At 41.0% G+C, this 20896-nt stretch overlaps 1 protein-coding gene across 2 annotated transcripts in view; it reads right to left on the bottom strand.

The window, feature by feature from the left end:
- Positions 1-20896, bottom strand: part of RPTOR (regulatory associated protein of MTOR complex 1) — a 304649-nt gene that overhangs the window by 165374 nt on the left and 118379 nt on the right. For both annotated transcript variants that reach the window (XM_084646962.1, XM_084646963.1), the window contains exon 5: positions 11818-11964. In XM_084646962.1, the coding sequence (XP_084503088.1) occupies positions 11818-11964 (147 nt within the window). The remainder of the gene's footprint in view (positions 1-11817; positions 11965-20896) is intronic.

Below are 20896 nucleotides of genomic sequence, written 5' to 3'. Positions count from 1 at the left end.
TGCATTAAGGAAGGATGTACGCACTGGGCATCCTCAGTACATGGGCTCTTTAGGGGAACATGTTTAAATGAATTTTATACTGGCTGAAATGGGCTGAATACTGAAAGCCTCTAGCCATGGAGTATGCATGGCATGGGTAACAACAGGGCAAGCTTCTCATGTCACTCCCTATCAATGTCCCTCAATTCTGAGCAGGAGAATAGCTCATCCTCTTTGGTCTGTTTAATCCTTGAGTTCTCCACAGAAATGCCCAATAAGGGGATCTAATCATGAGAAATATAACATGAAATCTTGGCCATTAAAATCTGGAACAGGAACCACCACCAAGCCAATATAGGGTATCAACTTTTGGTAACTGCCATCCTGGTCAGATTTAAAGCAATGCCCTAGAGGGGAATTCTTTGGAATTCCCTGGGCTATCCAGTCCCTTAGTACAATCATTCCTATTGCGAAGCAACCATGAAGAAAAAGATGGACTTCAGCTGACAAGTAGAAGCCTATCTTAAAAACACAGACACACCTTGCTAACTTGTCTTTATGGCTAAGGATACGATTTAGTCATGGAGGATTCCATCACTTTACTGGACCTCCATGACTTGTTTGTCTTCAGCTATCAGCAGCTGCCAGCAGGGATGGAGCAAGGGCTAGGCTCCCCCTGCCCCAAGGCTTCAGCCACAGGCCAAGGCTGTGTGCCCGCCCAGTCTCCCCCTGGCCTGTGGCTGAAGCCAGGATGGTTCCCCCATAGCCGCTCGTGGCGGTGGGGCTTGGGCTTTCAGTCCCCCCTCATGGGGCTCCAGCTGTCATCCTCCCCTCCCCCCGGCTACTTTTAGAGTCACAGGCAGGTCAGGGATCCCATGAATTTTTGTTTATTGCCCACTACCTGTCCGTGACTTTTACTAAAAATAACCATGACAAAATACTCACCTTAATTATGGCATGCAAATAACTGATCCTAGACCTGCTTAGAAAGATGCTGGTGCTTTGTTATAACACAAGGAATTTATCCCTAACATCCTGAGAATAATGGCTCACATTTCCTTAATTTCTGATCTGTCATCATCTTCCCTCATTCGCCACCTCCCCAGTACACATACTAAGCTGGTGAGAACAGACCACCTCACAGCAAAATTGTGCATGTTCTGATCACAAGTTTCAGTCAACAAAAAACAACTGTCTTTACCGAGAATGGGGATGACACCATAAGTACAAAGAACAATGGAAAATCCCTGCTATATCAAGTCAATAATATTGCTGCCTTCTAGAGATTTTAATTATCAACTAAACCGAAATCCCTACAGAAATACTTCTGTGAAATGACAAATCAGTTGTTTTGGATACAAATTATAGCTGCCCAAATTAAGTTACCTGCATTCAGTTTTGCCACTTGTGAATGGTGCACTAGCCAGAAAGAAAAAGGAACAGGTTCGTAAGTCTCACTCCTTGTAATTAACACAAAGGGAGACAATACATCTATTTTAAACCTCTGTTATTCCAGACTTTTATGCACATAAATCAAAGGCAGGCCCTCATGCAAATGCCAGGAAAACAGGTCTTTATGAATTAATAGGCATGTTTAAGTTACACTAAAGGAAGGCCTTTGCTTTAACATGGAGGCTGGAGGTTGCAGTTTTTAGTTATTTCAAATGCTGGCCAGACCTTCTGGTTTCACAGAATTTCTATAGCTGTCAGAATCCTCATCCCTGCAGAAGACATTAATGCAGCTACAAAAAAGGAGTAATTGGTTCCAGCAGATGGTGGATTAGGAAAATTCCCCATGATACTTCATGCCATTGCCAGAAATCATCCTGCTGCTCTAGCATTAAGCTAATTTTTGGAGATTGAAGTTCAAGATGGAGAAATAAAAAAAAACCAAAAACAGAAGTTCCTCAGCTCTCATAAGAAGTAGTCAGTCATGTACCCTATTTGAGGCAAAAGGAACATACCCACCCACAGCAGAATTGAATTCCTACACAAATAGAGAACAAAACAAGGGTAAAATGCTTTAAGGTAAAATGCTGTGAAATTCAGACAATAAATGGTGCTTAAAATAGAAAAAAGATTATATAGTCTGTAGAAAAACACATCGAGAAGTGATGTTTTAGCCCTCATTTCAGCGCAGCTCAAAGAAGGCCTTACAATGAGTGTAGACCCCCCCCCCTTTCTATTTCTCCTTTGACCCATAATTAGGTGTTGCTACTGTCACAATTTTAAGGAAAATTCATCAAAATTAACCAGCCTATTGCTTTGCCACAGTTCGTACGGTACACTAAAGCATCTTGCTTAGTTCTCCAGAATTGTGGTATATTTACTTAAACCCACAGAACCCCTGGCAGCTTGTTAATTAGATAATTAAGAGCTATTGCTGGGTGCTTTACTCTCAGAACAAACCACAGGGAGAGATCAGGGCCGAAGGAAATACACACACACGGTATTTTCTGAACAGGCTAGTCCCTGCCTTGTAGGCACCATTTCACCTGCATGTTCCTATACTGGCATGAGGCCAACTCCTTCTAAAATAGCCCATTACACACACTACAACTGCACATGTTCTCACTGGCTACTAACACTACTGTGTCCACTGATGCCAGGTATGACATTATCCCAGGAAACCATCAGCAGGAGATCTAGTTTCTAAAGATCAAGTTGGCTTCCATACCTGAAAGATGCCCAGGGAGAGGGGGGAAATGTAGCTTTCTGCAGGACTGATTCTGACAAAAAGGGAGTGGATAAAGGCACAGTATCAATCATTAAAATTGGCATTTAATCCAAGGACATGAATTTGTCAAGCTGCATAACATGCCAGGGCTTCAACGCCATTTTTAATGAAATGGACATTTTTTTAATCTACAAGACACTATGTAATTTCTCTGTTTATTTGGATATGATTAAAACTCGTTTTGCTTAGGAGCGTTATTTGTATCGTCCTTCAGATGAGGTATGAAACCAAGGTCCTAATTGCCCATCCATGTGGAAGTTAAACAATCCCAAGACACTTTTGGAAGACAGTCAAGTACCCTAGTGTCCTAGCAGCCCTGCTTTTCTAAATAAGCATCTTTAATGTCCTGGACGGTGGGCAAGCCAGCAATGAGTACAGAATGGCTGTGCCTTTTGCTTGCACAGCCACTGCACTGCTCACTCAGTGCTCTGGAAACCATTTACGATACTGTAAAAAAGAAAGGGACTTTTGAAACGAACTCTAGCCTTTTAGTTAATTAAGAGAGGACGCTATATTGGAAAGTCCGAATAGAGTCCTCATCTCTTTTCCCCTCCCTAAAAATCACAGCTGAGCTAGCTTTAGCATTTTCAGAACATTCTGAACGGAAGTTACAGCCTTTCACCTTCATTTCCCCCAAGAACAGCATTTCTGTTCAGGAGGAACAATTTTTCTTAGTTGCAGTGTTTCCACTGAGATTTAAGAAAATATATTCTGGCATTTCTTCTTTCCAGAATACCACCTCTGCATTCTGTTGCTCTACGTAGCTCTTCACTTATGTAAATCAGTGACTCCCTGCACCCTGACAATACTGTCTCTCCAGATCATCCCTTTCTCAGTTCCGTTGTCGAGGCCACTACTGAATTTCTATGCAAAAATTATTTCCAGCAACTGGATTTTATGTTTTTTTTATAATTTACTGTTATTTTGGGAACACATCAAACAAGACAAGTCGATACAAGTAATGCTAGGACAGCATCTATTATACAGATGTCTCTAGACACTTCTCACCCTACCCGCCACAAACCATACCTTATTTTTGTGCTCAGTCACTGAAGAGACAAGGCAAGTTTTAAACCTTAGAAGAGGGAATTGCTTCCATATTCAAGTAACAGTGCAATGAAAACATGATACATTTACAAGTATATCTGCAAGTACATTGGACTTCTTTTGTAAGTTTCAGGTGGCCTCAGGTAAAGTCTGATGACCACTAGGCCAGCTTTGGATCAGAGGGGACCACTGTGATCATCTAGCAGATGATCACATAGACCTTTCCCAAAATAAATCCTAGAACAGATTTTTTAGAAAAACATACAGTCTTGATTTTAAAATTGTTATTGATGGAAACTCCTCAATCACCATCGTTCCAATGGTTAATTACTCTCACTGTTATAAATGTATGCCGTTATTTCCCGTCTGAATTTGTCTAGCTTCAGAATCCAGCCATTGGATTGTTATACCTTTCTCTACCGTATTGAAGAGCCCATTGTCAAATATCTCTTCCTTAGGTTGGTAGTTATAAACTGTGATCAAGTCATCCTTGATCCTTCTCTTTGTTAAGCTAAATAGTCTACAGTATTTGACTATTGAGTCTATCACTATAAGGCATGTCTTCTAATCCTTTAATCATCCTTGTGGCTCCCCTCTGAACCCTCTGCAATTTATCTGCATCCTTCTTGAAATGTGGGCACCAGAACTGGACACAGACTTCCGACAGCAGTAGCACCAGTGCCAAATACAGAGAGAGGTAAAATGATCTCTTTTCTCCTACTCAAGATTCCCCTGTTTATGCACCCCAGGACTGCATTAGCCCTTTTGGCAAGAGTGTCACATTGGGAGCTCATATTCAGCTGATTATCTGCCATGACACTCACATCTTTTTCAGAGTTACTGCTACCCAGAATAGAGTGTGTAGTTTACACAATATGAATTCAGACTATTACCTCTTAGGATGATTCATACTGGCCACAGTCACCATAAACTAAAGTTTTTATGCTTTCAGATTAAATGTGCTCTATTTCCTGGCCTAAAATGCCCTGGAAAATGGTTTAATGGCCCAGTCAGATATCTACAGGCACTTAGCTCCCCTATTTTCTCTTCCAAAGGGAAATAGATGAGAACAGTAGATGGAAGGATGGAGGAAAAAATGGAGTGCAGCTAAAGTTGGACTGCTTTAATCTAGCCTCCATCTTCTTTCCTGATTATGTTCTCTTCAGCCACTCCCAATCTATCCCACACTTGCCACTTCTATCGAATGTACTTCCTTTAGTGAGTACTTTGTATTTTCACCTTGTTCATACTCACAAGGCAACAGGCCAATTATGGACTTACGCTAAGCTCTTTAGTGCCATGTAACTTTAGAGAGCATTACCACCAGAAGTAAAACATTGCAGCTGCAAGAGGAAAGAGCTGGGTGAGTTAAGTTTTCACTCTCAACCCTAGTTATGAATTAAGTGCCAAGAATCCATACACAAATCCCTAACACACATATTTACAACAAAATGGAACTAATGAAGCAATATGCTGCACATATTACAGGAACAAATCATTGATTATTAAAGGCCTCTGTCTGCGGGATCTCCCAGATTCTCCAACACAAATGGTTACTGGCAACACAGATTTTCAGATTCACATTTTGAAAAAAGCTGCCCCATGCAAAATCTCTTCCAGAGTCAGTTAACTTGAATCAGAGGTAAAATGCTACAAATGTAAATTTAAGGTAAACAGACAGTTCAAACGCAGCATATTGAGTTACTATGAAGAGGGTTTATAATTAACTAAGTTTGAAACCATGGTGCCATTGCACTTGTCCATTGGTACACCATTTTCAGTCTTATCAGCTTTCAGAGTAGCAGCTGTGTTAGTCTGTAACCGCAAAAAGAAAAGGAGGACTTGTGGCACCTTAGAGACCAATTTATTTGAGCGTAAGCTTTCGTGAGCTACAGCTCACTTCATCAGATGCATTCAGTGGAAAATACAGTGGGGAGATTTGTACACACAGAGAACATGAAACAATGGGTGTTAGCATACACACTGTAAGGAGAGTGATCAGGTAAAGTGAGCTATTACCAGGGGGGGGCGAGGGGGGGAAGACGGAGGACACCTTTTGTAGTGATAATCAAAGTGGGCCATTTCCAGCAGTTGACAAGAACGTCTGAGGAACAGCGGATGGAGGGGAATAAACATGGGGAAGTAGTTTTACTTTGTGTAATGACCCATCCACTCCCAGTCTTTATTCAAGTCTTATCAGCATAATCCTAAAAATTGGCTCTCTTATGTAACACATCAGGGAGCCGCCAGAGGGAGTACACAGCATTGCTTTAGTCTGGGTCAGACAGAAAGAATTACGTCAATATAGGCTGTTGGTTTTGAAAAGAGGCTTAAAACTCAAACACAACCCTCCTAACGGGATGTTGACTTGTAAGAGTTAATGCAGGATTTGAAACACTGGAGTGAAGCACTGCTTCACAGCAAGAGCCAGTGACACTTCTAACCCATGGTTTCTAACTAGCATTAAAAAAAAAATCAACAAGACAGAACTAAATGGATGCAAACACAATCTCCTCTAATATACTCTTCCATAGGCTTACAAGAAGAATTTCTATGGATCAAGACAAGTTAATTGAAGACAAATATTTAACAAGTAAACGTATACACGCAGATACAGAATTCTTATAGTCTCAGGCAAGTAACCTAAAACCTCATTCCTAAAACATCTCAGAATACTCCAATACCTAGCTTTATCTAAGGTGTATTGCATAATAACTTCCTTTCCTTGCGGTTTTGCTCCTGCACTACCCGACATCTTCCAATATAAGAAAGCAGAGGTTGGAAAAGCATTAATTTTACCTTTTATTTAAATAGATGAAATTTATTAACTTATTACGTATTACTGTTTCACCCTATGAAGTGGGAACTGAAGGCACATAATATATGTATAGAAAATGTGTTTGGATTAATTATAACTCCTTCAAGAACCCCTATATCCTCAACTGATGTGTTAGTTTTAATTTGTAACATCTTACAGCTACCTCCTAAACAACTCAACCATTACCTCTACACCTTCTGCAGTACCAGCTTTGACAGGGACATCCTTCTGGCAGTTCTTCCAGTGGCAGTGATATACCTGTATCATAAAAGGATGCGCTACACCAGCGCCCTGCTAACCATTCTTATGCTCATACCCATAAATCTTCACACAGATTTTTAAGAACAGGGGCCTAAAGTTAAACTCTGAAGTCCATTTTAGGCAACTAAATAGGTGGGCTAATTTTCATAAGTGCTGATCAGCCAGCAGCTCCCACAGCCTCAGCAAATTTGAAAATCAGATGTATCCATTTTTTAAAGTTTAGATTTAAAAAAAAAAAAAAACCTAGGTATTTTTCCCATTGATTTTCTAAACATAACTCAATATTAAAACCTGCAAGCTAAGCTGACACAAATGACAATATTAAAACATTCTGGCTGACAGGTTGGAATTTTCTGTGATCATTTAAATTATGCCTTGGCCTTTTCCTACACTGGATAATTCCCAGTACTTACGTTGGATAGTACAGAGAGAGCTGGCAACACCACTTATTATTAAGGTTGCTCAACATTTCCCATCGTAAGACTCTGTTTTCCATTGCTTATAACATTTTGCCAAAAACTTTAATTACTTGGTCTGAAATACATGCCGGGTGTCCGGGCCACACTAATTTGTTTGTTTGTTTTTTAATTAATTTCAGAGAATGGTTTGCCATTTCCAAGGAAGAGGCTAGGAGAAAAAAAAATTGCCCATGCTAAAAAATTCTGACAACCTTTAGTTTGAAAAAAATCAAGCATCCCCGTGCTTTGAATTCGGGTGCTGTTCAGGGGATGGCCTTTTTTTGTCAGGAATGTGCTCCAGTGACACCTCCCACTCCCTGCCTCAGGTGACACTCAGGAAGCATTTAGGAGGAAGCTGCCTAGTTTGAATGCAGAGGGAGGGGACAAGAGCTGGAGTGAGTTGGGGGGAGTAAACTGGAGCAAGGAGCTTAGGGGAGGGAGCCTGGAGCTCAAGGCTATTGTGAGAGGGAAAAAGACTGGGACTGAGAGCTGGGAATGGAAACAGGGGCATGGGGACTGGGAAACAGTAGGAGGATAGGGGAGACAGATCAGATGAAGAGCCAAAGGGGAAGGCCAGGGCCGGCTCTGGATAAATTAGTATGTGATCATGTAATTAAAGACTATTATAATGCATACGCATAAGAGGTCCAAATTAAGGTTGCACAGACAACCTTAATTCTGGCATTTCCTAACTTTTGTGTGCTTGACTTTGGAATATTAATAATGTTCCTTCGACGAACTGTGTGTGTGTGTAATATTTACATTACAATATTGCTCAGCGATCCCAGTCAGTCAGTACTGGAGCCACAATATATTGGGTCCTACACAAACACACCAGGTGGCATGATCTCTGAGAATCAATCCTACAATGGGCTGTGTGTAGGCAGATCCCTGCAGCCATACAGAGCCCAACTGACTTCATAGGGGCGTTGCACAAGGACCCACCTACACACAGCTCATTGCACAACTGGAGTTTAATTTAGGACAAGAGGCAATTAATTTTGACAAACAAACAGGAGGGAAATGGGAGAGAGAACAGAAGAGCAGCAATAATAAACACATGTCTACACGGTTTAACAATGTGAATAAGTAGGAAGCTCTGGGTCAATTAACATTTTTTGGTAAATAAACAATGAAATTTTACTATAAATCAGTAAATAAATATCTGGACTCCTCAGACAATCTCAAATATAAACAATGTTCAGCAGGAAGAATTTGCACTAAAAAAGAAAGATAAAAGTAATGACTATATCCTGAAATAGAGGATATTCCCAGGAGCTCACATCTACATTAATGTTTCTTATAGGAGGATGTGTGATCTGATCATTTATTTATTTCAATATCTACTTTTTTCATTTTTTTAAGCACTATGTATACCATTTCCTCTGATCTGCTAGCTCAACACACCATCTGGTCGTTCCTTAATCTCTGTTACCATCACAGACAAAAAAAGTATGTCAAATATTTCATGAGTCTATAATCTAGTAGGTCAATTTTTTTTTTAAGACACAAACACAAACAGTTTTAACAGGCAACAAATGAATGCAGCTCACGTTTTCAGTCCTCAATGTATTGAATAATTTTTATTCAAAAGTGGAATCACAATATGTACTGAAATTAACCAATGTTTTGAGATATTAACTATGAACAGATTTTGTGTTTTTAATATCCGCTGTTTATGCAGTGGACCATCTGAACAATAGCCAACAACATTAAACTTAGTGGAAAAACAAACTCTTAATTAAAAATAGCACCAAGATAAAAACTAAGCTAATTACAAAACATAAAGTAAAATTACACCGTCACCAATTTGCCACCTGAAATAACCTTTATTTTAATTCTTACTTTTATCTTCTGCATACAGAATTAAAATTTAATATGTAAGAAACTGCAGGTATTATATTTTTCTAAATAGGATGCATGAAAGTCTTCTATTCTGAGTTCTTTGTATAAAATTAAAAAACAGTTCCCGTAGTAAACTAGTCCTCAGCTGTGCTCATCACACACCTAGAGTACCTAAGATACCAGGACAGAAAAGTTGGACTTGTAACCTGGGAAATAAAATGTTTAAATAACAAATTAACTGACAACTTTCTCCCTGTACTGTAAAGAGGAGTCATACTGAAGACACTTTTGTTGTTTTGGTTTTCAAGTTTTTGGCAGAAGGAACGAAGTCCTGAAAGCCAGACAAACTTTTTGCATTTTTGTTGGATAGCAGAGACTAGACTTTCCAACTCTTTTTAGACTGTAAACTTTCAGCAACTTGTGTATGACAACAAGATATGCTGGTTTGGAAGGATAGCCCTTGTATTTGAGCCCACTCTACTTATTCTGGAGTTCTGTCTCAGTTTCACTAGAGTCCCTAGGAACATGGTCACATGCGCTTGCCCTGCCACCCACCTGTGCTGTCATGGCACTGCAGAGTTGAAAGGTCCTGCAGAGCAGCAATCCCATCAACACCCAGCAGCAGTTTTGCATGGTCTCTCCCCTCAGTGCACACTAGCCATCTCACCTACACAGAACAGTAGCCACCCTCTGCCCAGAATATCTTCAGGTCACTCTAGGGCCCAATGGCAGCAAAGGAGAATGGAGAATTGGGAGAGAAATGCAGGGAAAGGGAAGGTAAGGAAAACCAAAGGAGAACTGGGAAAAGAAAAGAGCTGGAGTGAGGCACCTTTCTAAATTAGTTTATGCCTGTGCTCTGGGAGAAGGGAGAAGAAGAAAAAAGAAAAAGAGAACAGGACAGAATCTATACGCAGGAAAACAAAGCAGCAATAAATATGGCAGGGTGAGTGACGACCGAAAGACAAACATGAGAGAAGTGAGGCTTACAAGCAGCAGAATAAAAAAAAACTACAGGATGAGAGGAATACAGGACATAATGGCAACTTCTTCCATTTTTTGTTTTGAAAATATGTTAACATTCAACACACATCTCTGCCGATACAGATCTGGGCCTTTCAGTGTCACGTCCCTCCTTGGTGAGGAACCTGCAAACAGTGGCGCACAGACTGGTAGCATTACTTATAAAGAGATGGGATTATGAGAAGACCTGTCTTAAACTGTTACTAGACTGGCGTGTTTCTTTCAGAGGAAAAGAGAGAGTCTCTACTTGCCAGAAAGTCACTGCAAAATTCAACACCTGGGTTCATTCTATTTAAAAAAATTAAAACCAAGCACACCCTCAATAAGTGTCATGGAATCATGTTTGTAACAACCAGCCAGTTGCCTGATTGACCAATATTCCCTGTTAAACCACACTGAAAGTTTTAGAAGTATTTGACAGGTTTCAGAGTAACAGCTGTGTTAGTCTGTATTCGCAAAAAGAAAAGGAGTACTTGTGGCACCTTAGAGACTAACCAATTTATTTGAGCATAAGCTTTCGTGAGCTACAGCTCACTTCATCGGATGCATACTGTGGAAACTGCAGAAGACATTATATACACAGAGACCATGAAACAATACACGAAAGCTTATGCTCAAATAAATTGGTTAGTCTCTAAGGTGCCACAAGTCCTCCTTTTCTTTTTGTGAATACAGACTAACACGGCTGTTACTCTGAAACCTGTCATTATGCAAGGCACTGCATTTAGCCGTATGGAGTGGAAATCTATCGAGTGGGGTGGGAGGAGGTATTGTTTCATGGTCTCTGTGTATATAATGTCTTCTGCAGTTTCCACAGTATGCATCCGATGAAGTGAGCTGTAGCTCATGAAAGCTTATGCTCAAATAAATTGGTTAGTCTCTAAGGTGCCAAAAGTATTTGACTTAGTGCTATGTAAGTATAAGAAACAAATCTTTAACAGGCTACTTTTCAAATGGGCTAAAGCTTAGGGAGAACACCCAGTCACACCTGCTTGCCCACCACATCCAGTTTCTGACACACTGCTGCACTAAGCATCTAGTGCACAAAGGGAAAGAAAGCACCTTAAAGTTACTTCGTATATTCCTCTTCACAATTCATATTTACTCCAATAAATTCTAATTAAAACGATAATGAAAAGTGTCTTTTCATTAGAAACACAAGGTTACACTTTTGTATTCTGTCAAGCTAAAGTCATCAACAATAGGTCCTTTTGTCTATCAGTTTTAAACCATTTAGTTTAACATTGATGCATTTGGCACAACAGCAAGAAACACGGCTGGAATCCAAATTTGTATTGGTCTACTGCATCTAAAATGAATGGGTCTGCTTCACCTCAGCATTCATCTCAGCCGCAAAGATTATTAGGGCACAAACTGATTCTATTAACGTTATCACTTAATTAGTACTTGCAATAAAAAGGATTCTGACTCTCACAGAATGGCATACAGAGCCAGAAAGATTGCACTGGAGTGACATGATTTTTTTCCAAATTAATTTGCTTTTTAACTCATTTTTAAAACATATTTGTGGTCTCATAAAGGGCTCAAACCCGTCTCCACTGAAGTCAATGGGGAGCAGGATAAGACCCCGAACGCCCAGCCGGGAGAGAAATGAAGCCGCAGGAAGCTTTGGCAATTCACTAAGATCTCACCTCCAACTCTTGCTCCCTCTGTAGTGCAAATTGCTTGAATGACTTGACAATAAGGCCAGCATTGGAGCAATCATAGACGAAAATGGAGGGACTGCCCATCCAAGTCTGCAGGTCATATATGGATAGTGGAATATACTGAGTATAGTTCTGTAAGAGGAAACAAAATAAAAAGTGGACATTATATACATGAAGAGAATGACAGCTGATGGTAGAGCCTTTGTCTCTGATGCACTGAAATATGCATTCCATGAATTCTCCTTTTGAGATCACGGGATGAAAGTCTGCATGTGTTCAGGGCCAAGTGCTGATTCTACATGACAACCCCACTCACACCTGTAATACGCAAACAGATTCTGCCATATCCTTGCCTGCTAAATTGAGCTTGAATGTTTACAGATTCTAAAATCTGCTTCAAGATTCCTCTGAAGCATGGTAGCAGGTGTAAGCTGACGCCCAACAGCCTGGGTTCATTTCAGGCCCCTGCAGTGCTGATGCAGGACACAGAAAGTAAGAAGTCATAAAAAGCTTCATCCTCAGAAACAGGTCGCTCTTTAATTTAATTGAAGGTTAAAACAGCTGCTTCCGGCAAAGACGCACACCAGCAGACACCTCTAGGGTTGCTTTAATGAGACCCTTTCACTGCTTTATTGCAGCCTTTAAACCACAACTGTGCATCTTTCAAAATGAACTGATAAAGTTAAATCCTACAAAGCCTGCCTAACTACATGACGCTCCCATAAACTCAGCGTCTCGGACTAGATGATCATGATGGTCCTTTCTGACCTTCATATCTATGAGTCTGTGAATTGGTAAGTGCTGCATTTTCCATTAGAAATTGAAGGTGTGAGGGTCTTATTTCTTCTGAGCTACAAGAGGGTTTTTAAAAAGGGCCTTAAAATAGGACACTTATTGCAACCTTAGCTATGGAGTGGCTATAGTCCCTGTTTACATAAACCACAGAGCTGCAGGACTGAGACTGTAACCCTAATCCTTCACCTCCAAAAACACTGGAGCTACAGAAATCCCTCCTAGCATCACCTCAGCATCACATAGCTTTATGTTCTTTCTAAACTGCAGCCGGAGGGCAACATGCTCACATGTACAGTGTCACGTTCTGCTCCCCCTAAAATCAATTGCAAAAACTACCACTTTTCCACTATCTGTATTTTCCACTGAATGCATCCGATGAAGTGAGCTAGAGTTCACGGAAGCTTATGCTCAAATAAATGTGTTAGTCTCTAAGATGCCACAAGTCCTCCTTTTCTTCTTTTAAAAACTACCATGGACATCGTTAGGATGACAAATCGGGCCTATAACTCCCATTTAAATTCAGTGGGATTTAAATTACCCACCACAAAAATAGTTAACTTATCTAATACTCAAATTCTTAAGAACATTTACCTATGTGTAAAGTCTGAAGTGATAAGCCATTTAAAGGGAAGAACAAGTCGTATGTGAAAATGCAGGATATCATTAAGTCAAAACCCTTTTGAAGAATACTCTTCTTCAAGAGATGTTCTAGTTTATCTTCAGAACATGAAAATTTCAAGCAAAACTAGTTTTATGCAAATATTTCCAGCAAATAATTTACACTGCAAATAATTTTCATGCGACCATAAATGGCAGCATATGGTCAGTACACCCCTCCTCAAGCAGTGGCAGGACATGGAGCTGCACAAAACCTGGCAGCTCTGAGGCGAAGGCAGATGCTGTTGCGGGCTAGATAGTTGTCCATGGATCCTGTACTAGATGAGGGGGTGATTGAGTGTTTGGGGTTGCTGATGTGCCAGTTGTTGTCTAGGGGGTTCCTGGGTACTGATGTAGAAGTGCTGGATGCAGTTGGGGTTGGGTGGGTGCTGTAAGAGGTGGGTTGTTGCTGTCTGGAGACTGATAATTGGAGTCCATCTGGAGGGCAACTGTTTGGGGTCCAGCCTGGGGGACTGGTTGAGAACAGGCTGGTTAAGGTCTCTGAGGACTTGGCGTCTCTGGGGTTGGGATGTGGGACCTGCCAGCTAGGCCATCTGTTGCTGCAGCTCCTTTCCCTCTTGGATTCTACACATGACATTTCGGTGGAGCTGTGGGCAGGTGTGACAGATCTGTGATATGTGTGACACCTGGCAGCCCTGGGTCCGAGGGATGGTCAGGGGAAGCTGGGCCAGCTTCCCCCTCCCCACTCAAGTGCTCCCAGGCACTCCCAGTAAAGTAATACTTTAGAACCGGGTTCTCAAACTTCACTACACTGCGACCCCCTTCTGACAACAAAAATTACTACATGACCCAAGCAGGGGGGACTGAACCCTGAGTCTGCCTGAGCCCCGCTGCCCTGGCGGGAGCGGAGGGCAAAGCCCAAGGACTTCAGCCCTGGGTTGGGTCCTGGCACTCAGGCCAAAGCCAAAGCCTGAGCCCTGTCACCCAGGGCTTGAAGCCCTCGGACTTCAGCTTTAGCCCCAGACCCCAGCAAGTCTAACACCAGCCTTGGTGACCCCATTAAAACAGAGTCGCAACCCACTCTGGGGTCCCGACCCACAGTTTGAGAACTGCTGCTTTAGAAGATTGATGTTTAGTTATTCAGCAGATTGCCAACATTTTCATGAGGAATGGAAGCGAGAAAAGGGAATGACAATTTTCAAAAGTTTCTCTCAGCCAAACTTGACCAGATTTTCCTGGGACAAAGAAACGGCAGTTTTCAAACTCAGAGGGCTTTCCCCTTGCTGTAGCAATGTTGGCGCTAGATCTTTTCAGAGGGCAGAAGAGTGTTTTACAATAGAAAATGTTACACACCTTAAATATAGGTGTCGCTTCCAGCTCCCCTCACAATAAAACTTTCACTACGCAAGGCGATCACCATTACTGACCTCCAGGTTCTAACAAATCTTTCGGCACACCAAATTAACATCACTGAATGGCATGTGGGTCTTCTTACTTTAGCAACTTTAGAGGAGATTATATATCAATTGAACAATGATAAATACTAAACGTTTACGAAACCGTCCAGTTTCTTGGAGATCTTAACACCAAGTCAATAAGAGCCACATTGAACATGTGGAAGTTTGTTTTTTATTTATGTTTTTATTATTTCGCAAGTTCTATACGGTTAGCATATTACTGAAGAGCTTAATCATGTAATTTGGGCTTCTGCTAGTGCTTGCATTTCATGCAGCTATTTGCAAAAATAATAAAAACCACTAATCCAGAAATAAACTGGAGCTCTAAAGAAATAATTCTTCCTTCCAATGTGTGGTGCCATTTCTCTTCCCACTTCATATCAAAGACAAGACAGTGTTTGAAGATTATGTAGGCGTCAATTCCCGGAAAGCTAGAATGTTTCTTCAGCAGGTTCCTATGTTCCTTTTCTGCCTTGGGATTTCACAACCTAACGGAATCTTTCAGTAAAATTCAGGAAAAGAGCCTTGTGGGGATCACCCTATGGGAACCCATCCCCAGTTATTTTCATATGTATAATTATCTCATCAGCCGCCTCACTTGGGGAATGGTTTGTTTGTCAAGCTGCAGAAAAAAATTAAAGCACTGCAAGCATTTAAAGGCTTGCCCAGAGTAACGCCGCATTTTATCACGCTGCAGTGAACCATTGGATGCTGCGGTTGAAGAGAAAGGAGGAAAGATTATCCCAACTGTAACTGTTTTCTGCCCCATACAGGTATCACTGTAAAACTATCTCCCTCTACAAATTACAGAGCTGAATGCTTTTCTGAACTGCGAGCAATCCTAGTAAAAGTGAGGGTAGAGTAGGCACCTTCCTACTTTCTACCCTGAATTCCCAACTGCAACATAGAACAGACAGAGGGGGCACATCATGATTGTCTTCTTTTTTCTACTGAACACATAAAAGACCAGGTTTTCATTCTAAATAAACAAACAGAGATGGGTTTCAGATTATTTATTTATTGCGATCCTCTTTATCTGTCAGGCTAGATTAAACATCAAAAAAAACCCAGGCTTGCTTCACAAGGCTGCCCTGAAAGATTAAGCTAACCACAGAGGCACTTATATCACAGCAAGCACAACATGACAAGAGTTATGAAAAATTTAACGCACAGAAAATGTGTGTGCAGGGGAAGGCAGGTTTGTTTTTTAAACACTAAGTTAATTTAACTATTAGCTTTTTCAGTGTCTTATCCAAATTGTGCCACATTCTTGGTTTCACATCAATTCCCCGTGGAATTTGAACTCTGTTTAACTAAACAAAGCCACTGAGATTTGGCTTTGTAGCTGAAGTGAATCAGGCTGAAATAATACTTCCTGAAGGCTTTATCCTTTTTAATCTTCATATCAGAATATATAATGCTTAGTCTCTCATAAATATAGCACTGCCATACAACGATGGATTCTTAGAGTCACAAGGACCCATTGCAAATTCTGTCGTCTCCTGCTGAAGGATAAGTAGATAATTTGCAGATTCCCTGGCAGGGAGTTGCAATACTAGAGTTAGAGAAAGGGCAGAACTGGAATAGTGTTATCCAGTGTATCCCAGGGACACACTCAACAGTATGTCAATCCAATTGCCAGTGACTGTACCAATGAACTGGATTTCAATCAACTACGTAAGAAGACCATTGGGAGATAGTATTTTTCTGGATCAGATTGGGTAATTTAGCACATAAAATTGGTATTTTCCTTACAATTTAACAGCTTCAATCTACCCAGAGCATCAGATGTTTGGGAGCCGAGGACTAGGGTAAATTTCAAAATACTTATTTTTGAATAATTTATACGTCTACATTTTGGGAGAGGGGCTTTGCATCTAATCTGTACTTAGTGTGATGCTTTTGTAAATCTGTCTTTACAATTTATGAATGTTGGTTAATATTGCAAAGTTGTCATTATGAAACTGGTGTATTTTTGAATACCTCTGTGAGTATGTATGTGAATTCTACCTTTGCTGGCATGAGCTGTATCAAGTCCTCCTAGACCAGATACAATGGAGGGTAGTTAGAACTCAGTGAAACACCTTGAGCAATGGGTGAGCTTCAGCCTAGGAAAACCATTTCTCACCTAACCCTCTACAGGAGAGAGTGGAAGAGTGAAAAATTCCCAAAAAACTGGAAAAAAGAAGCCAGGTAACCAAACAAGGGGAAGAAGACAGACACACACAAGAAAAGTTCAGGCAGAAGGAAGGAAGGGTACAGACTGGACATGGTCAGAAGAAGCAATCTCACCTAAGGAGAAGGCCCCATGTTTCAAATCACAAGCAGTGCATTGGAACAGAAGGACTCTAGATGGGATGAAAGAACCCTGATCCCAACCCAATGAATGCGCTGCACTAGATAAGGAAATCGAGGCCGAGAAATGTGTGTAGGGTTTATTATTTTTGGACAGATGTGTATTTCTTGTGTAATTAATAGGGCTGTCAAGCAATTAAAAAAATTAATTACGATTAATCGCACTGGTAAACATTAATAGAATACCATTTATTTAAATATTTTTGGATGTTTTCTACATTTTCAAATATATTGAGGTCAATTACAATACAGAATACAAAGTATACAGTGCTCACTTTATGTTCATTTTTGATTACAAGTATTTGCACTGTAAAAAAAAGTATTTTTCAATTCAGCTAATACAAGTACTATAGTGCAATTGCTTTATCACGAAAGTTGAATTTACAAATGTAGAATTATGTACAAAAAGCTGCATTCAAAAATAAAACCATGTAAAATTTTTGAGTCTGCAAGTCCACTCAGTCCTACTTCTTGTTCAGCCAGTCGCTCAGATGAACAAGTTTGTTTACATTTGCAGGAGATAGTGCTGCCCACTTCTTGTTTACAATATCACCTGAAAGCGAGAACAGGCATTCGCACAGCACTGTTGTAGCCGACATCAGAAGATATTTACGTGCCAGACGCACTAAAGATTCATATGTCCCTTCATGTTTCAACCACCATTCCAGGGGACATGGGTCCATGCTGAAGATGGGTTCTGCTCGATAACAATCCAAAGCAGTACGGACCGATGCATGTTCATTTTCATTATCTAAGCCAGATGTCACCAGCAGAAGATTGTTTTTCTTTTTTGGTGGTCCGAGTTCTGTAGTTTCCGCATCAGAGTGTTGCTCTTTTAAGACTTCCGTTCAGCATATCTGGCACGTAAATACCTTGCAATGCCGGCTACAAAAGTACCAAGCAAATACCTGTTCTCACTTTCTGGTGACATTGTAAATAAGAAGAGGGCAGCATTATCTCCTGTAAATGTAAACAAACTTGTTTGTCTCTTATTGATTGGCTGAAAAAGAAGTAGGACCGAGTGGACTTGTAGGATCTGAACTTTTACATTGTTTTGGTTTTGAGTGCAGTTATGTAACAAAAAAACCCCTACATTTGTAAGTTGCATTTTCATGACAGAGATTGCACTACAGTACTTGTATGAGGTGAATTGAAAATATACTATTTCTTTTATCATTTTTACAGTGCAAATATTTATAATAAAAAATATACACTTTGATTTCAGTTACAACACAGAATACAATATATATGAAAATATAGAAAAACAGCCAAAATTTTTTATAAAAGTTTCAATTGGTATTATATTGTTTAACAGTGCTATTAACACTGCGATTAATCGCTTTTTACTTTTTTTGAGTTAATCACGTGAGTTAACTGCCCTAGTAATTAAGTGAAAAGAAATAATGTGTTAAACTTCTGTGCATTACATGCCACACATACCGTGGCACCTGGAAGATGGAAACCAGAGGGCTCACACCTTTGGGTCGAGTTCTGGGAGATGATGTGTTTAAGCGACAGGGGGTGTCTGAGGAGTGTCAGCCCTGGTTCCAATGAATGAACTGCATGGTTTAAGCTCTCAGGATGGGATGCTACATAAAGGATCTGCCCCCTGAGAGTGTACCTAGGCATCCCAAGGCATGCTTCCTTTCTATTAAAATGAAGTCTGCAAGGAAATGGGGTATTTCAGCAACAAATTTAAGGTCCAGGAAGCACCAATTCACTATCTGGCATCTCACCAGAATCTACTCAGTGATAAACAATCAAAAGACCAAAGAAACCTGTGAGGTTAGAAGGGGAGATACAGAGTACAGTTAAAGTCTGAAAGTACGAACTGACAGAACCAAGAAGTGGCGTATTTTATCAGATTATTGTCTCTCTCCTTCCACACTGGTAGTTTTCCAGCTCTGTCAGGTTCCCCAAATTTTTCCCTCATTTTATATTCTCCTCCTCCCTCCCCCAGCTTAACGCCTCAACCTCCCTGTTCTCCTTGGCAAGAGAGAAAGGCAGGGCTTCTCTAACAAGCTTCCTGGAAAGGGCCTCTAGCGAGGAATAAAAGGCATTCCACCAAACATCTCACAGGTTGTAACACCCTCCATTTTTCAGGTTCCCAGGCTCCATAGCAAGAACCCAGGAGTCAAACTTTGATCTCCCATATGGCAATGCAGAGTATTAGCCCATAACAGTATGTCTATGGTGCTGTGTAAGTGCAAGGCCACAAGCACAGACTGGTGGATCAAATCATCATGCAGACCTGGGATGCCCAACCATGGGTCCAGAACGTTCGCATGAAGAAAGCTACATTTCTGGAGCTTTGTGAGCAGCTTGCTCTGACCTTCCAGCGTAAAGACACATGCATGAGGCCACCCGGGCTAGTCCAGAAGCAGGTTGCTATAGCTGTCAGGAAACCGGTTACCCCAGGTTGCTTGCTACAAGTCTGTTGCATCAGTTTGGTGTTGGGAAGTTGACTGTGGGTAAAATAGTGGCGGAGGTTTCTGAGGCAATCAGGTGTGTGGTTTACCCCACGGTGGCAGGCATAAAAGATATTCCTGAAATAATTGCTGGCTTTGAGAGAATGGGGTTCCAAACTGCGGTGGGGCCACCAATGGGACTCGTGCCCATCGTCTGCCTTCCTCAGGAAGCATGAGTACACATATGGGAAAAAGCACTGCTCCATTGTTATGCTGCCCCTCCTGAGCCACAGAGGGTGATTTATGAACAAACACAGGCTGCACTGGGAAAATGGAGGTTTTTTGTCAATCAGGAGCGTACATTCAGGGACAGGCTGGGACACTAGCCCCACCAAATGACATGGTCATAAACTGAGTTACACTGTTATTCTGGGGGACCCCACATACTCACTTTTGCCTTGGCTTATGAAACTGTACCCTGATTTCAGACACCCTAGCAAAAGACAGTTTCATTACTCTCTCAGGATATGTAGAATGGTTGCTGAACATGCATTTAGCAGACAGAAATCCCACTGGCACTATTTTTAGACCCGGTTGGATTCCAGTGTCATCAATGCTGTCCGCTTGCTGTGCTCTTCACAATCTTTGTGAAGGCAGAAGTGAGCCATTTCCCCTGGAATGAACCTGTGACCCTGAGGGGCCGCTGAATCAGTACACTCCGCCAGAAAGTCCAACTACCACAGCTGGAAGTGGATGCACCTGGGCAACATAGTCAGGGATATTTTGCACTCCCACTATATGGACTTGAATGGCCCAATGGAGAAAGGGGAATAGTACTTTATGAATCTGCTTGTGGGAACAGGGTGCGAGGGAGGGCTCATTGACTGAGAGGGGTTTCAGTGCCTGAGGAGGAGTGAGGAGTTTAGTGCCATGCAATATACTTATGCATGACATGACCACTTATGAAAGAGTGGGTGGGGGTTATTCATAGTATGGATTGATGTAAGGAAGTGATTGAAGTAGGAATTGCTATAGATAACTTATTGAGGGACAGTCTTTGCACACTAATTCTTAATTATCCCTGATCAGGTGTTTATCTTTATTACTTTGAAAACACACTGTATGATGTGAAGCAATGATAGTAATAAACATTCCCAATGAAATATAAAGCTTTATTTATAAACATGTATTAGAAAAGTACAATATTCATCCATTCCCAGGCAGGCCAGCCCCAATTACCACACCAAAACAACAGAAACTACAGAATCTTACAGGGGAAAAAAAAATAAAAACAAAGTGCATATAAACAGTACAAACAGTGAAACCATGTGGAAGACAGAAAGCCCCTACCATGGTATGTCCCCTGGCAACCCATTTCTCCTGTTCCTTCTTTCCTCATTTGTCGTGCACTTGGCACTGTAGGAAGTGCAG

The sequence above is a fragment of the Lepidochelys olivacea genome (assembly GCF_965140295.1).
Source record: "Lepidochelys olivacea isolate rLepOli2 genome assembly, chromosome: 14".
Lineage (NCBI taxonomy): Eukaryota > Metazoa > Chordata > Testudines > Cheloniidae > Lepidochelys > Lepidochelys olivacea.
The sequence above is the reverse complement of the archived record's forward strand: the minus strand, read 5'-3'. Positions and strand labels throughout refer to the sequence as shown.